This window comes from Accipiter gentilis, chromosome 8 (assembly GCF_929443795.1).
Source record: "Accipiter gentilis chromosome 8, bAccGen1.1, whole genome shotgun sequence".
Taxonomy (NCBI): Eukaryota; Metazoa; Chordata; class Aves; order Accipitriformes; family Accipitridae; genus Astur; species Astur gentilis.
This window is the reverse complement of record NC_064887.1, coordinates 33,011,548-33,029,647: the sequence shown is the minus strand read 5'-3', so window position 1 is coordinate 33,029,647 and position 18,100 is coordinate 33,011,548. Positions and strand designations below refer to the sequence as shown.

The 18,100-nt window shown below is 41.4% G+C and overlaps 2 protein-coding genes across 10 annotated transcripts in view; both read right to left on the bottom strand.

The window, feature by feature from the left end:
• Nucleotides 1-7,646, bottom strand: CACYBP (calcyclin binding protein). The gene is made up of 6 exons (XM_049808567.1): nt 7,517-7,646; nt 6,735-6,927; nt 5,979-6,075; nt 5,298-5,397; nt 3,907-4,001; nt 1-1,559 (listed from the first exon to the last, which is right to left on the bottom strand). The coding sequence occupies exons 1-6, from the start codon at nt 7,535-7,537 to the stop codon at nt 1,400-1,402; spliced, it is 666 nt and encodes a 221-aa protein (XP_049664524.1). The 5' UTR covers nt 7,538-7,646; the 3' UTR covers nt 1-1,399.
• A 2,846-nt stretch (nt 7,647-10,492) lies between these two features.
• RABGAP1L (RAB GTPase activating protein 1 like) overlaps nt 10,493-18,100 on the bottom strand; it is a 268,294-nt gene continuing 260,686 nt past the window's right edge. For all 9 annotated transcript variants that reach the window (XM_049808538.1, XM_049808535.1, XM_049808539.1 and 6 more), the window contains 2 exons: nt 16,807-17,004; nt 10,493-16,454 (listed from right to left, as the gene is read on the bottom strand). In XM_049808538.1, the coding sequence (XP_049664495.1) occupies nt 16,299-16,454; nt 16,807-17,004 (354 nt within the window). In that variant the 3' untranslated portion in view covers nt 10,493-16,298. The remainder of the gene's footprint in view (nt 16,455-16,806; nt 17,005-18,100) is intronic.

Sequence of the window (18,100 nt, the reverse complement as noted above, 5' to 3'; positions counted from 1 at the left end):
GCTAGTTTAAGCAGTTTTTTTGCCACCTTATGGTAAGTTCACCATGGTAATATGGGTAAAAAGCATAAATGAAATTGCACAACAGGGCAAAGTGGTATTCTGCCATGAACAAGGGTGAGCATGAACTGAAAATAAAACACAGCCTCAAGTTTAGATACTCTTGCTATGCAGACTTAACATGTATATTAACAAGCAGACAAAGTGGATAAAGGACCTATTAGAAACTACAACATGCTAGTATTTATCTCCTGCTTGTAGTGCAGCTCTTGGTCCAATGCTTTAAGAACAAGGTAGCAAGTCCTAGTTGAGACCGTAACAGTAGAGTAATAGCTTCCTTAATTCATAAGGTAACATCAAACAAATCTGTCCTTGAGAAATACAGGAGAAGGAAACAGGAAGGAAACAATAACAACAAGCCTGCTGCTAAGCTCATGTTTGCCCTGTCCTCTTCTTCAAAGCAGGGCAGTAAAGGGGAAATGGCTACTCCGTCCCCTTCCATAGCAGTGGGGCTGAGAGGCTGCAGTGAACAGGCCAAGTAAAACTGTGCTACCACCAGATGGAAGCCACGCAGGCAGTAAATTGACAGCAACCCATCACCTCAAGTTGAGTCAAATTTTGGAGTGCAAGCTCTCTCAATATACTTAATCTGTTACCTTAAAACCCTTTAAAGTTGATAGGAGAAAGTGGAACTTGTCTTTCTTTTCCTTATACACTGCTAGAGCCAGGACAAACTCGCTGTCCATCAGTAGCTCACTGCCCTCCTGCAACTGAAGCCGCCTCAAGGACACCCCAAGGAGGTCATAAATAGCCCTAAAGAGCTGTTTTCATTTTCATAAAAGGTTAAACAGCCAGTAATTAATTTCTGAGAGTAATCACAAAATTTTAATACCACAGGATTAACACCATATTGTTTCTGCTCAGCTACCAAGTGCTTGAGACAGTGGTTCTACTTTCTTCAGCATTTCTCCCTTTGTGACATGCTTTACAGTTCAACATACTTTCCCACATTAATCAAAAAACCATACCCTATGCAGCGAGCATGACATTAGCCCCAGCAACCAGATGGGTACAACTGTCACTTGCAATGGAGAGGCCTTGACCCATCCTAGTTTAGGATTCATTTTCTTTTACATCCTGTTCTCAGTTTCACAATGCTCTCCACTCATCTGAGATGCTTTTTCAAGGAGCAATAAGGATATAACTATACTCCACTCTTCAGGAAATGGTGAACCACTTGACTGAAGGAAATGCTTTATAAGCTATTTTATTTAAATATTTTCTCCAACCTGAAATGGAAAATGACTGTCTTTGCTTGGAAGAAGATTGTGTAAACAATGATCTTTGCAGCACAGCGTGTCTCACATGGAAGATCAGTATTAAGGCAGCCCTTAGAATACTTTCAAATATCCATTGGTATGTCCCCTTTGGATTGCTTTTCTCTGCTTTCAACCCAGGCCTTGTTGATGGTGCGCTTCATTTCATCATCCCCTTCTGCATACATCTTTTTTAAAAGGTTCATAAGCCCTTCACTAGGATCTGAGGTGTCGTAGGCAGCCTTCCTGCAAGACAGATACATATGAGAAGATCAGGTATATCCAACGACTCTGTACAAAAAATTACATGCTAGTATTTGTTTGAAACATCCTGGTAACAGGATTTTGCTTTGGCAAATTCTTCAGATCCTGACAGTCTTCAGTCACGCCTCAGTCAGCTTCCAAGTAGGAAGAATCCTAAAGAGTACCCTTAAACTAAGTGCAAGTTGAGTAGTATACCTAGAGCTGTCCCACTAAGGATGACGGGAAGCATTCTGCAATAACATGACCTTTGAAGCACCACCCAAATTAATTTTAGGAAGCAGGAACAGAATATAACACACAGAGAAAGTGCTAGTATCTGTGCCGTTACATGAAAAGTGAATAAAAATAGAAAAACAACTACACTGAGCTCTTGGAAGCGGCCACATTCACAACCCAAACAGCATTTTCCGTTTCTCATTTTTCAGATTATTTCCAGAGGTTAATTGACTCATTTTTAACACCTTGCATTTCAAAGCAATTTTCTCGATTTAAGTTAACTGACTGTTGTGGTTTAACCCCAGCCAGCAACTATGCACCACACAGCCACTCACTCACTTCCCCCATCCAGTAATATCAGGGAGGGAATCAGGATTAAAAAAAAAAAAAAAAAAGTAAAACTCATGGGTTAAGAACAGTATAATAGAACAGAAGAAACTAATAATGATAATAGTAACACTAATAAAATGACAACAGTAATAATAAAAGGATTGGAATATGCATGTGATGCACAATGCAATTGCTCACCAGCTGACACCCAGCTAGTCCCCAAGCGGTGATCCCCCTGCCCCTACTCCCCCCAGTTTATATACTAGATGTGACGTCACATGGTATGGAATACCCTGTTGGCCACTTTGGGTCAGCTGCCCTGGCTGTGTCCCCTCCCAACTTCTTGTGCCCCTCCAGCTTTCTTGCTGGCTGGGCATGGGAAGCTGAAAAATCCTTGACTTTAGACTAAACATTATTTAGCAACAACTGAAAACATCAGTGTTATCAAACATTCTTCTCACACCTAACTCAAAAACAGCACTATACCAGCTACTAGGAAGACAACTAACTCTATCCCAGCTGAAACCAGGACACTGACAAAAGGTGCCACCCACGTGAGAAGCACTTGGGTGTGACACACCCCATGTTACCAGACTATACATCATGCCCTCTCTGGCAAAATTGCCTCTCTCTATCCTGTTTTCTAAAATCCTCTCAGTAGTAAGCCTGCAGCTGCATTAGTATCTGAAAAAACATGCAGATCAAAACAGATCAGCAGAGGGAGCAAGTTCCCCAGGCACGGGGCTAACCACCAGTCTCACACACACAAGCATGAGGTGTATTTCTGAAGTGACTCATTTGCCATACTGTAAATCCTCAACACTTGGAATAAGGCAGCAATACTAATCGTGACAGGCTGGGCAGCACGCAGGGCTTCTCTGCACAAGATACAGGTTTAAAAAAATGACCGTGTCCCACCAGCAACGTGTATTAGTAGTCAAGTCACCTTCTCAATTTCCAGTGATATCATTTCAGAGGGGATGGTACTTTTGCTCTAAACTCAGGTATGGTTAGTTAGGACTAATCAGTTCTAGCAAATCATCCTACAAACATACACAAAATTAATAGTTGTTGGCAGGCATAACTTTCTCAAAAGTGAGTGTTTCCATGCTTCAAGGTGGGTATACACATTCTTTTCTGGATAAGAACGTGTGTGTTGTAAAATAAAATAAAATTATTATATACTACTTTTATATATATATATATATATATATATATAGTCTTTTGTCCCCAGGTGTTTCCTGGTGTAATTTAGCATCCTTATATATCCAGTGCCTAAGATGCTTGTAGGATTGCTCCCAAGCACTCAAAGTGACACAAATTAGCTTGAGACTTTTTGCATGATGATCTAAGTAAGCAAAGACCTGTTCTGTGGAGTGTAATATACGCTTAACCTAAGAAAAAGTCAACCTCACTAGAGCAGTCTTTGCAATGAATGCGGCCATCATAATAGAAATGAATCTTTAAATGGTTAATTACCTTTACTCTCACTGCAGGTCTTATCTAGCCTATTTCCTATGATGCAGACTTCATCATTAGCAATAAAACAGTAGAAGAGTGGCAAACAGCTACTCAAAGTTTATCTCCTCCACTGCCAGTCCTACTAGTACCAAAAAAATCCCAACCTAATAATTCTCAAACATCTTAGGGGCTTGTCCCCAACCGCGATGCTCACAGTCTGACTGCACAGTTAGTACAGTACAGATCTGCTCTCCCGGCAGTCCTAAAGCAATCTGGAGAACAAGAAATGAAAAACAAGATGGAGGGTTGAGGAGACACTTACTCTTTCTCTTTGCTTTCTTTTTCCACTTGAGTGAGACATTCCCATTTTTCCTCACGCTTCTTCCTACACATCACAAGGACCATGTCTGTCTTTATCTGTATGGTGAACAGCAAGGCATCAATTTAGAATGCTTCATAAAGGGATGCTAGTCACAACCACAATGAATAGGGTTAGCTGTAACATAAGCCTCTTTCTATGCTCACAAAAACCTGAAACATTTTGGCTATTGATTATTATGTAGCATATAGAAGTTATAGTATGTACTCAGCTTTGGGGTACAAAGTATTAACCTCATTGTGGACAATTTAAATGGTGTGATTACTATGATACTAGTACACTACTAAGAAGTACAGAAGAACATACAGTGCTGCAGAAACACCATTTGGTGATTCTCAGGATGTTAGAAGTACCCAGAATTGTCTGGTAAAGGGTGGCTATATTTACTAGACTTCTCCGAGGATACCAAGTTCAGGCAGAGGCTCTCCCAACTTATTTCCCCAAGGATAAGAAACTAGTTTTAGGGCATTGCTTAATCTTGCAATACATTTGCAAATTACAAGCAAAGCCTGTTTAATTGCAACCCCGTCCTGAATTTCACAAAGAACTCCTGCGTGCCACAGCAGACAAGAGTCTGCTGGAGCTTTAGCTTAGCTTAGCATGTGACCACTGTTTGCTTTTACACTGCGTTAAAAATCACCAAAGCATCACCCTCATTTATTTGTTTTAATTTTACACTGTCCTAGTTTTAGGGCAATTTCAAATTGAACCATCATTTCTTCACATCTGATGTCACTAAGCACAGCGCACAACTTCACAGAACACACACAAGGTATTTGACACATTCCTAAGCCCGGAAAGGTGCTACAAGTAGCACAGTAAGGACACTATCACCAGTTGCAGTCATCAGCAGTAAAATGTTACTAGTGTTCAATTCCAGAACAAAACACCCTTACAAAGGCAGAGCAGGTTTCAGACTTTGCTTTGGGTATTAAGCCTATTTAAGCTTCCCAAGATTTCAGTCTGCTGACAAGTCTCTTAGACCTTAAAATCACAAAGAATTTCTCAGAGGTATTTAAAAGCACAAGTATGCAAATGGATGCTTAGTGGAATTTTCTGCTTAATTATTTCTGAAATCCTGTTGGAGAGCTATTAAAAAAAAAGTATACAATATCCAGGCATGATCTTTTGAAATAGAAGCCCATAGATCCCAGAGAATAATTCCACAGTTATGGCAATTACAGATTAATAAGAATCATGTTCACAGTGAAGAGACTTTACAGACAGAAGGGAGGGACTGAAGGTTAGCACCAAGCCTCTTGAACTAGAGTCAGGCAATGAACATGGTACTTTGTGAGGGACCTAAATACCTCCAACAGCTGAGGTGTACTGACCTTTCTAGAGCTGCCTTCCACAGAGATGGGTTTCAGGAGGTTGTTGAAGGTCATGGTGTAGTTCTTCCCATTCAGATTCTTCACTAGCAGATCAAACGACCTGGAACGAGAAAGTGGGGTAAGAAGGGCACAAATATTCCAGTTGTTGTAAGACTATTGTGCCTTGCCACCAAAAACAATGTCCGAAAGCACTTTTTTAGTGGAAGTATTTTTTTGGAAAGCATGCTAACAGGCTTGGATTACTTTCTTCTAAGGGGTCTCAAATCTTCAGTTGGATTTAATACTGAGGACTTAAAAGGACCTGTCCAGACTTCACAACAAATCAAGATCTTTAGGGTTCTTTCTACCTTACCGATCTCCTACAACCTTGGAAAAGTGGACTTAATGTACACTTCAGTTCTCTCACCACCAAAAAACAGGGCTAACACTACATGTCCTGTCAAGCATGATGAGGGGCAACAAGCATTTGTAAAATGAAAATACCCCGATACCCTCTAAGGAGAGCTATTCTTAAGGGTATGTGCTAAGTGCTACTAAAAGCTAATATTGCTCAAGTTTAAAAAAAGAAAAAAGGGGCAGGGGTTATACAGGCTGTTCCTCAACACAACACATTCCTGCATTTCGAATAGTGTTCTTGATCCATGCTCTCCCCTGTGGCATGGTGCCACAAGATGAACTCACCTCTCTGTAAAATTCACCTGCACATTCTCAGCTGGAAGCTTCTGGACTCCATTTAAAGAGATGTAAATCTTAATAAACTTATCTGACTGATCCCAACCTGCAAGTGAAAAAAAAGAGATTAAATCCTACCTTTCCTCCATAAACTTCATGTATTCCATTCCAACTGCCTCTGCAAAGTTCCCTAGCAATGACTAGGATCTCTACCTTACTGAAACAATCTTCACAGGGGTAAGGGAAAGACATTAATTACTTGGGAACAACTTGAGTGCAAAAGGAGGTCCTCACATGTAGCCCTGTTCCCTAATTCCTGCAAATTCTGAGAAAAAAACACGTATCAGCTCAGGTAAAAGGAAAGCAATCCTGTCTGTGCAGGGGGAGTCAGAGGTAGCTGTCTGCTTTTGCTGCAGTTTCCTTGACCCACTTTTTACCCTGCTCCCCACATGACAAGTATCTTGAGCAATTCCCTCCTTCATTCCTGCTAAGCACTAGGCAATGGAAAAACACAGGGTGGTACAACAGGGATCATTAATGCATCCCACCAGTACTATCACACAAACTGAACTGATACACATTGTAGTTAGGATGGCACAGTAAGCACGTGGTAGCTTTTAAAGTGGGGTCTCCAGTATGAAATAAACACTTAAGAAGGCTTCTCTATAATGTGAAGTGGCAACTGTAACTCACACTAATGCCACCCTGCCTTCTCTTCAGAGAGGTGCTGGAGCTCTAGTAAAGCGTTCAGAAAAGTAATCCTACCGTAATTGTTTATTTTCACTGTATACCCTCCCAGAGATGACTTTTCTTCCTCTGCTGCATCTTTTGGCTTTGGTGGAGGCTGATTCTTGATTTCTAGCTCTAGCTTATGTTTCTCTGTCATCAGGACATCACGAAGTCGCTTCCTTGTCGCTTTCGTAAGCAATTCCTTAACCTCTTCCAAATCTTTCTGTAACTGGTTAAAAATAAAAGATCACACATACATATTAGATATAGGTCTCTCTACTCGAGGTTCACAGCTGAGTTCTTTCAGTTATGATGACACTTTCAAATTTCCCAGATGTAGCAGTTTCAGGTTTATCAAGCCAGTGGTTTCCTTTCCCTCTACACCCCGTTAAGCATGAAGCCATCCGTTCCTCACCCCATGGCTACTCCTGTTTTCGCTTCTCGACCAGTAAATATTTCAAAGTTTAAGCTTTCATCAGCTAAAAAAACCCAAGGGGAACCGGTACAAGTCCGACAGTTGGTACAGCTCCTCGGTAGGTCCTGGACGCTGCTCAATGCGCACAGCGTCATCTCAGGGAGAGACACCGACAGCGCTCAGCAAGCGCTCAGGCTGAAGGCCGGCTGAAGGCCGCTGAAGACTCCCAGCCGCCCCCCGGCCCCACACCTCCAGACGGCGGCCAGGCCACTGCCCCTCGCGCCGCGCCGCATCGCACGGCCCGGCCCGGGCCCGGGCCAGGGCCCACGGCCTCGGCCGGCGCGAAGCGGCGTTAGCCCCCGGTTCCAGTCAGAAGCCCCCGCGGGGGGGGGGCGAGGCTCACCTCCTCTCGCGCTGCGGCCATGTCGCTTGCGGCGCCCCCCCCGGCGGCAGCGGCTCCGACGACCCCTCTGGAACCTTCCGGCCTCCCGCCCCGCCCACGCACCGCGCCGCGGAAGTGGCGTCACGCCGTCGCCACCGGGCGCGCGCGCCGCGAGCCTCGCCTATTCCACGGGGTGAGCGGAGCAGAGCAGCTCGTCCGACCCCCGCCCCGCCCCTCGCCGGCGTTGCCATGGCGACGCGCACCCCCCCCAGCAGCCGCGTGACCAGGCCGAGGGGCGGGGCCACGGGCCTTCCCGCCGCCGCGGGGCCCTGAGGGGCGGGGCGCGCGGCCCGGCGGCCGTTAGCGGGCCGTTGCCGTTAGCGGGCCGTTCCTGCCGCCCTGAGGGGGCGGACGGCAGGCCGCGGGCCGCAGGCCGAGGAGGCGGCGACTGACAGGCTCCACGGCCGGGTGGGTTTCCTCCCGCCCCCGACGGTGTCTGGGAGCCGGCGGCCGAGGCGAGCGGGTCTCCTTTGCGACCGCGATCGTGACTCTTTCAGAGGAGACTTGAAATGACCTTCCCGAGTGCTGCAGCCTCGGTTGCAGTTGCCCGGGAAAAAAAAGTATAGCGAGGTGTTTCTCACCACCGTTACTAAAGCAGCGTACTGAACAACAACAAAAGCGTTTATATATCCCCGGGTCGCAGTCGGGCATTAAAATTTCCCACAGGAAAATAAATTAGAAAAAAAAAAAAGCAATGGCAATCTTTATGTAAGCAGGTAAGTGGGAGAGTCAGCGTTTGCCTCCAGGTGTTTTTTGTAAACGATGGAACCCACGGCAGGATACAGGCCTTCAGTGTTTAAAAAGCAGATGTCTCTAAAAGAGGGTGCCAGTTATAACCTCTTTTCCTGAGGAATGCCAGCTCATTTGCTGATGTATGGCCTTAGGGGTTTTATTCTCTTTGTCTTCTAAAGTGAACATCCAGGAATTATTCATCTGTAAAGACGGGAGTTTTTTATTATTTTTATTTTAGAGATAGGAGGGAAGAATAGATTGGATGAAGGTAAATTCATAGAAAACTTGAAGCCAAGGATTTATGTTCCAGTCTGCATTCCACTGAGCTGTTTTAACAGACCTTGTATTGAAGCATTTATTATAACTCTCTGATCCAGGGCTTCAAGAGCTGCAGTTGAGAAAGTGTCAGGAAAAATCTGCATAACTAACCATGGTTATGTTTAATGTTCATAGGACTGAGCTTCAGCCTGTCCATCTTCAGGAATAGCACTTGAAGCTGGGCTAGTTGGTTTTATCTCAAAAATACAATATGGTCGACTGGAATTTACTTCTGCGGCGTGGTTATTTAATTGGTTATGGGCAGTTGCTTATTTAGGAATTGTTTCCTTACGATCTTTCTGTTGAGCAGCCACTGAAACAAGAAAAAACTTTCTGTGTTTTTTCCTTAGCTACTAATCTTTGAATTTCGCCACTCTCAATTGTGGTTTATCTTAGGAAGTGCTCACACTTTTAGAGTTTAAATTGGTATTGCTTTATAATTTAATTTATGTTTAGAGGAGAAAATGCTTTCACTAATACATAAATGCAATTGTAAGTGAGCCTGTAATTTGCTTTTTTTCTTGAGATTTTTTTTTTAAAACCAATGTTTATATCTAGTTTCCTTAAATCAGGAGCTTTTTGGTGCCTGTGGCACTTCCACTTGAGTGGCAGCTTCCATGCGGAAGAGTTGTCACTCCTGTAATGTAAAAACAAGTTCACACAGCTCTCCTTTGCATAAAGCTGCAGTAGCAGCTGGATGCTGCATCCTCCCCTGGCTGGAAACGGAAGAAAACTTGGCTTTGTCAGCCTTTCTTCTTCTGTGCATCTTTACAAGGAGCCAAGTGGCAGGCCTTCTCTGGGGGTAGAAGAATCAGAACAGTTCCTGCATCAGGAGGGGGAAAAGGAGCTAGATTAGTTAGTAGGAGTACTGAAACTCGGCTGAAAGATGCTGGTCTAGTCTGGCTGGCAGACAAAATACAGTGCAGAATGCTCTTCAGTGCTCATCAACTCTAGAGACAGGGACGGGGTGGGGGGAGGTGTCAGGGCTTTGAAAAGATGTGGCTTCTTTATCTAGCACATAGTAGCCATTCCTCCTGCTTCTGTCTGCAGGCATTGATAGCAACTGATGACAAACAGTCTTGGGATAGCGATGGGGAGGTAAATCAATACAAAATGTTATGTCTGGTAAATTTAATCTTCAGCTTTTCTACCTCTTTGCCTTCGTATCTTCCCCTGAAGCGCTCTGTGCTTTTCCAGTTTTTTGGGAACAATGGCTGTTCATCTCAATTAATAAAAAAGAAATGCTAGAGCAATTGCTCACATGGAAAAATGGTTTTATAAAGCATTTGAATCCTTTTGACTGCTGTAAATTCTGCTCTGTCCTGTTCTTGCTCAGCCATGCTTCTCTGTTACACGAGTCAGTTTTCAGTTTCTTGCTGTTTCCTTCTGCTCCCAATGTCTCTCCCTTCAGGCATGCTGCCTCATGGCTCACTTGCCTGCTCCTCTTGGGTACTTCAGGGAAGCATGAAGCCCCTAACAACAACTCCTGTTGCCCTATTGCTATATATCAACAACCTTCAAGAAAAGCATATTTACTACTATGTTCTCTGTGCTGGAAACCTCAGACTAGCATGTGGAGCAGAGGACCAGGGTGACCCGTTAGCTCTCTAGCACAGCACCTGGCTGTCAGACTCCTGCGGAACAGATTACCCCTTTTGAATGAGTGCATTATCCTAATGAATGGGTTGGAATTAGCTACGTAGCATGCGCACATTTTGGACAGCTGGTCTGCCAAGTCACTGTGTCCTAGTGCAATAGTGCTGCTTGAAAATAACCAGCTGGAGTGAACTGTATCAGAAAACCTGACACAGCAGCTGTTTATTATTGCAAACAGATTGAAGCTGTTTCTTAAGTAAATGGCTTATGAAAATAAGCACCTTATTCCCATTTTGTTTGCATTTCCATTTATTTTACAAGGCATCATTCACACAATGATAACAAGGTACTGATCCAAACAATTCTGTAACAATTAAAAAAGTAAACATTTGTTGTGACCATGTACATTGAATTGCACTTTTAATAACAAGCATTACACTTATATTTCCATATTATACTTTATATAATACGTGGATTTGTTACACAAGTACTGGCAGTACCGAATTGTTCTCAGTTAAAAGTCTGATACTGCTATGATGCTCTTTTTCCTCACTCTTTAGGATTTGTGAACTTGGGACACACACATGTTAACAAGTGCAACTTCAAACCTGGAAAACTTCACTGTAATGGAGTCAGAGCTTTGAAGCTGCTGTTTTCAATGTGCTAAAGTGAATCCCCCTTGAATGGCAGACACTGGGGGATCTGGATCATGCTTGGTTAGACCCTTTTCTGCATTCATGTGCCATCTTTTCCCAGTTCAGAGAAGCCAGAGAATCTTCTTCCATGGGAAAGCAACAGTTCCCAAAGCTTAAAAGAGCTCCTGGCTCAGCTTTTGAAAGTGTTAGCAGCAGCAGCGCAAACTCAGGGATTACTGGAAGGAGGGAATTGGGATCTGGAGAAAAATCTGGAACATCTGCTCTTGTTTGCATTGGTAGTTCCATCCATGTATTATATAAAATACAAAAATAAGAGAAACTGAAAGGAAATTAGTACAGCCCAGGATTCTGGTGGTATCAAATCACAAATGAAATTTATGATACCAAATCCTTTTGTTGTATTTATCCCCTTGTGATTCAGCTTCCTATATATTATTCTATATATAAGATATAGTTTTCCAAAGATACATATATATTCCTTTACAGGTTAAATAAAAGCAAGTACCACTAAATAAGAAAATAAGAGGAAGTAATGTCCTAATTCTCTAACCATATATTTTTTTTCTTTTTCAGGTAAAAATAGCATGAAATACATTCAGTAGCAAAGCAGTTGGAATCCAGGAGAAATGGACAGCCCTGTAATCCTGGAGGATTAACCTGTACGTGTTAAGTCACAATCCTGCAATAAATTATGTAGACTTCTGACTTGGGAAAGATAGGATCTTGATCAATGCTGAGTATTATTTATCCAGTTGCAAATTCTTTGAATTTCCCAAAACCCATCTCTAGATTAGCCCAGTTTTAAAGGCTGCTGTGATGTATACCAAACCTAACCTGAAAGGTCCTAACTTGAGTGCTTCATTGTGTCTCCCTTGTATTACTACTTGGAAGGAGGTAATGGGACAGCTCCCAGTAGGATATTAGCATAATAGACAGAAAAATAATTTAGTTCAAGCCTTTGTGTTTGCAAGAACAATGTGATGCCCGGCACTGTGTATACTCACCGCCCTGGGTATACACAGCATTACAGGTCTAGTGCAGCCAGCTGTTTGCACAACAGGGTTCAGCTGTAACAGAGGCGTGCTTGTCAGCCAGAACAGTCCCTCAGTCTTGAGAAAAACCTCTGCCCTCATCTTCACATTCCGACATAACATGTACCAAGGTTTTCCCTCGCAGTTGAAAGAAAACCAGCATTATAAGATAAGAGTGTTTCTGTTTTCAATGTCAAAGGTATTTAGGCTTATTAGATTATGCAGAAGTATGCCAGTTATCCCTGAGTCTCATGGTAAATCAAAATAAGAGGTATAGTTCTCCCACACATACAAGTAGTTTCAAGGATTTCACTCCAACTACTTAATAGAAGGAAGGGAACAGCCCTACCATTATACTGTGGAGAGAGCGTGACTTATGTAGCTTCCAAGTTTTGATACTTAAGTGCCAGTAAATTCAGATTTTTGTTTACTCCTAAATTTGAGTCATTTTACTCCTACATTGAGTCAGCAAGTGACATCGTGACTCTGAAGTCAAGGGGATACTTCAAGCTTTGTCAAGGGGCTGAATTCTTGCTGTTCTTGACTTCCTATCTCTTGCCCCCCTTGGCAATGGCTGTTTTTATTTTGAGTTGTTTTTAACACAATGGCACAGATGAAAGTGTCTATCTTAAAAGAAATTTCAAGGGCCAACTAAAAGAAGTCCTTTAAAATGTCTAACAAGGAAAAAAATTGCTTACCTATGTAAGCAATTTAACTTAGCTGTAGCAAATTATATACTAATTAATGGGCAGGACAAGGATGTGTTTGTCAGGTGGCGGTACTGATTACATGGCTGACTACCTTTCCTGAGACTGGTTTTACTAAGCATTAATGCATATGGACCTCAGGGACTTTGCAGTTTCTTGGATTAACACCACACATGATATTTTCTGTTTTGTTGTTTTTAATTCTCTCCGGGTACATTTAGAATTTGTTAAACTAAGTGAAATAAGTCCTATTACTTTAGAATATTGAGTTTGATAATACAAGACTAGTTCACTAACGTATCATGTAACTAAATCAGCCTTGCTTCATTTATCCTGTAAAGTGTTACAATCAAAGTAAAACCAACTTCTTTTCAAGGTGAAAAAAAAGTACTTTTTTTTTTCCATATTGGGCATCTGAGGAACAGATTAGAATCCAACAAGACAAAACAGTTGTACTAAAAATATTCTTTGGAGCTTTGTCCCTAATCAAAGTAAAGGCTTTATTTCAGAACTGTGCATTCTCAATAAAATTAAAAAATAAGATTTAGTTCCACATATATATTTATGAAATTCAAGTTACTTTTAATATGTTTGATGTGGACACATAGTTTAATACTGACTCAGGAAAAAAATACGAATCACTCCAAACTTACGAGCTACGTTAGCTGTTCCAGTGCCACGCGAAAATAACAGTTTCAGTGAGACTTTGATGATGCTTCCTGCTGAAAAGCTAGAACAACGAGCCAGCTATCCCCGACAGATCAGTTGGTCTGGGATACATGTGCACGTAGCTCTGTCACATACTGCTGAAAGAGCTAATTAAAACCCAGATTTGTTTTCTCACAGGAAGCTAAGTTTACCAATAGCATGTATAGTCAGCAGGTAGAATTTTAGCTTGCATGGTTTAATCCTGCAGTCTCGCTCCTTTTCTTGTTTCTGAATATAACTATGCTTATTCATCAAGATAATGCCATAGAGCTATTTTCTTATTCTTTCAGTAGTTTTGAGAAGACGCAGTTTCCACATAAATATTACTCTTCCAAATGCCACTGCTACAGATGCTACCTTGGATCTACAGATGGAAGGTGAAAATTGTTTACTGCCTTTATGTCATTGCCAAGAGTGATAATGCAGCCATTGCCTTCTGAAACTTTTTTTGCTGATAAGCCAGCTTCCATCCTACAAGGTTGTGAAATCATCATGGCTAGCAGGTAGCAAACATGTTTTTGTCACAGAAACTCAACTTCCAAAGTCAGAGAGCTGCTACACTGAGAAAGACGATGTTGTGTCAAAGCCAGTTCTGTGAAACATGGTGAGTTTATTTAACAGTTCTTTTCTGATGAACTGGGAAAGTCCCACTCACGTGATCCACTTGCACTCATTGGACCCTTTGAGATGATTTAACTCATTACTTTGGCAAAAGACTAACTGGGGGGGGAAGAATCCACCCACATCTTCTTTTCTGTTTGTTTTTAATCATCTCCAGTAAGTGCCATAAGAAGGACAAGGGACACGACTGTACAACAGGGAGTTGGAGAGGTGAGAACTTTGAGCAGCAGTGAGCTGTTACGTTAACTCAGCTGCTCAGGCAATCACAGTCTTAGCCTTTTTTATAATTATTATTATTATTATTACTGCATTGTTCCATTCAAGGTTTTAAATCCACTTCTAAGTATAATTTAAGATAAATGAAATGAGAAATTCGGACACTTGTCAAACCGTCAGTGTCACTCATCAGCACAGTACTCTCAAATGTAACAACCAGATGTTCACCAGGTATTCTTAAATGTCACTTCAAATTTATTATGCAGTTCATTTTGAGTGTGAGGCGGAACTGGTAAGTGAATGACTAATGCTAGGTTTAGAGAGTCAAGAGAATGGAAACATTTATGCAAATATTAGCAAGAAAGTGACCAGAGAAAAAGATCTTTGTTAATATTTGCAAAAGAAACTCCTTCAGCTTTTCCCCCCCTTTTTTCTCACTGTATTAATATTTCCAGATAATTACTGTTCTTGCAGGTACAGTTTAAAATATTCAAAAATTTTAACCCCTTACTCTTAGAAGGGTCAATTTTGTTGCAGGATAGTTGTGTCAGGATAGTGATTATATTTTGATCTCTACTTCAAACAGCTGACTGCCTTTCAGAATCATTCCTTTGGCACAGTTAACATTAAATATGTACTACCCTGTTTAAAATAATTCACAATTATGCTTGACAACAAAGCACAAGATGGGTATCATTAAATTTTATTGTACAAAACTCACAAGATATGGCATTCCTTAGAATTAAAAAAAAAAGGATCAAAACAGACTAATGTCCCTGGAACAAGTTTGTAAATGGAACAATTAATACATGACCTTTAGTCCAGCAATGTTATTTACCTGCAAGACCATCTTTAGACATGACAGGTATAATTAAAAAAATATTCCATCAGTTCAAGCAATAGTTTAATTTTCCATGAAATAAGTATTTCTATAAACACTTTATGTTCAGTCAAAACAAATGCTTTTGAATTTTCTTACCTTAAGAGATAGAAAAGAACCAGACAGCCTTGGGAATCATCAGAGAAGTCTACCCCACAGGAAATTCTATGTTTTGTATTCCACTTGAAAATGTTTGTTTTTATAAAAATAAGTAATACCAACGTAGCATTTTCTAACCAAATACTTCTAGCAAACAGATCTTGCTTCTGTGATGTTTTATTCATCAGTGCAGCACAAGCCTTTTGGGTTTTTTATTTGATACCTCATATCTGTGTCAAATTCAGAATATGAATATAGACCCAGGGAAAGGTTTTCATTACTTCTATTCATAAAACCTACCCTTTATTGCACAGGATTTACAAAAGGTCAAAACTATGCAAGGTCTTCACTCTGCTTCTCAGCAAAAACATCAAATAAATGTTGAATGGTTTTCCCTTTATCCCAGTGGAAAGAATTATTTCTTGGAATTCTTAGTATAAACATGAAATAAAAAAGGGAACTAGATAACTTTATGTTAAATTCCAGTTTGGCTGTAAATAGCCTTTAAACAACAATGCTGCAAAGAACTGCACTACTTGCATTTCTGAAGAAAAAAACAATCAAAACTAAGAAATTATCAGGGAAGCTCATAAACAATTGTGCCAAGACAGCACAAGACTATCTTTGCTATGGCCTAAGCTTTACAAAAAGTGCTTCTCTGCAGGACGCAGTCACTGCGATAAACTTCTGAGATGGTCCCAGGGCGTAAGTTATCCTAGACACCCGCACACACACTAGTACTTGTTACACTGTGCTTTCTATGAAGAGATTATGCTTCAGTACTTTACATTTTCCATTCTCTGTCTTCCTCCAGAAGAAGAAAAAACCTTCTACGCAAGATAAAAATAATTTTGAATAATTAGTCATGTATTAAAGACCTAGTTTTGAAGTATTTATTTAACATCTAGTCATATAAAATAAAGTGTAAAAGTATGAAGTTATCAGAACGTGGCTTTCAGCAAGGCAGTTTGGGAAGTAAGAATTCAACATAAAACAGGAATTATTTTTTTCCCCCTTTGAAAAGGGTCACATCAGAATGAATGAAAAACACCGAAGAATTTCACTTCAAGCCTGCACTCCTGCCTTTTGTCCTTTCCCCAAGAGGAGAGACCACTGGAAGAATCCTCCAGGGTTTCAGTTGTGTTGTTCTTTGTGCTCTTGTATCGGGTCTGGCTGGAACTATGTACTGCCCTCTCTGGGTGGCAGGGGTGGCTGAGGCTGCTGCGGTGGCTGCGTGCCTGTGGCCGTTTTGATAGAGTTCAGGGTTTTGCTAAACCAAGAGTTTTTGGCAGCTTGGATTTCATTCATAAGGGCTCCTCTCTGGTGCTCCAGCTCCTAAGAAAGCAGAATAGTCAGAATTGATCAAAAACCAACCAGTTAACAAAAAAGCATCCTCAAACTCAGTCCCTGCAATCCAGCACTTTCCTTGCAACCTCCCAGGCACTGGGATTTCAGATTGAAATTGCTGAAACAGCAGAAGATATTTAGATATACAAATAAATCCTCTCTTTTTTTTTTTTTTTTTTTTTTTTTAAAGACAGAAAATCATTCTGGAAGTTCACAGATATACAGTGGTACAGGTACATGCTCCCTTTTGGAACAGTTTCTTTGCACGATTCAGAATTATTTTGGACTGAGCACAAGGTTAAGGAGACTGCCCTGCTGTACTAGGTAGGATTCCACATACCTGAATTTTACACTTGGCTTCCACAAGCTGCAGTTTGGTCTGTGCGAGTTCCAGCTCCATCTCTCTCAGCTGCTTCTTCAGTGCATCCTTCTCATCATCTACTTCTATGCCTTTATTCTCCATGCTTACAGCAGGCAGCTTCAGTGCCCCCTCCTTACTGAAAATCTCACTGCAGTGTTTGCAGGCCATCACTTTACCCTGAAATACCCAGAAAGCTCATTTTTAATCCATGTTACTGGAGTTGCTGCGCTTACTGGAAGAGCCATTTTTATGTTAGACTGCCTTCCAGTCAGTAATCTCGAACTACCCAATACTGCAGCTTTCATATTTGACATGAAAAGAATTTGAGAAGTTCATGAACAATTTCCAGGGTATATTAACCAGTATAAAAATTCCTAAAATCTACTTAGCATGCTCTAAGCACAGAGACTTTGCTCCTCGATCAGAATTACTCAAGCCCTCTTGCTACCAAAGCTTTCTAATATTTTGCAGTATTTATGCCAGCACAATCAGAAGAGTAAATTACACTGTAGGGGCTTTTCATCTTCCATAAAAGCACTTGACTGAATTAATACAGATTGTGATATTTTAAAGAATGCCAGGTAGCTTTTCCATATTTCCAGAAGCAAGCAAGCAGTCTGTGCTCACTGCAAGGGCCAATATTGTCCTGTTGGTGCTTGTTTAACATCATAGGGGATGGCCCTTTTTGCCAGAGATGCCTGACACGCAGCAGTGAGGTTCTCGTGCTACCCGGGAAGGTGAACCAGTTGCTCATGGCTGAAGATGTAGCACAGCTGGCGTGGCTCCCACAAACTAAAATGGGATATTGAGCTATTTCAGAAGATTATAGGAATGTCAATCCTAGAATATTTTTTTTATCAATAACACAAAAACATCACTAAAAAGCAACAAAACAGGTTCAGCTTGAGTACTAAAGAGACAAGTAGAAGCTATAGGAGAGGGAAAATAATTCTGCCCGCTCAGTAGTGACAAAGCAGAGGGATGGAATTATTACCTGATCAGGAAACATTTATCTCTAGTCCAGATGTTCCTGGTAAGGGGGTTTCGAGGAGGGAGATGAACTGCTGTGGAAATTGTGGGGATGGCCCAAGCTGTGCCAATTACTTAAACCAACTCTGCTTAAATTACAGAACCCCAAATATAAACACTGTCCAATTTGGCCATTTCCGACCCCTCCACTGTGCACACTGGAGTACTATATGCACTTCAGTTTGACAGTTCCACCCTGTCTGATATAAGATAAAGAACCGTGAAGGGAAATAAACCCTTTCAT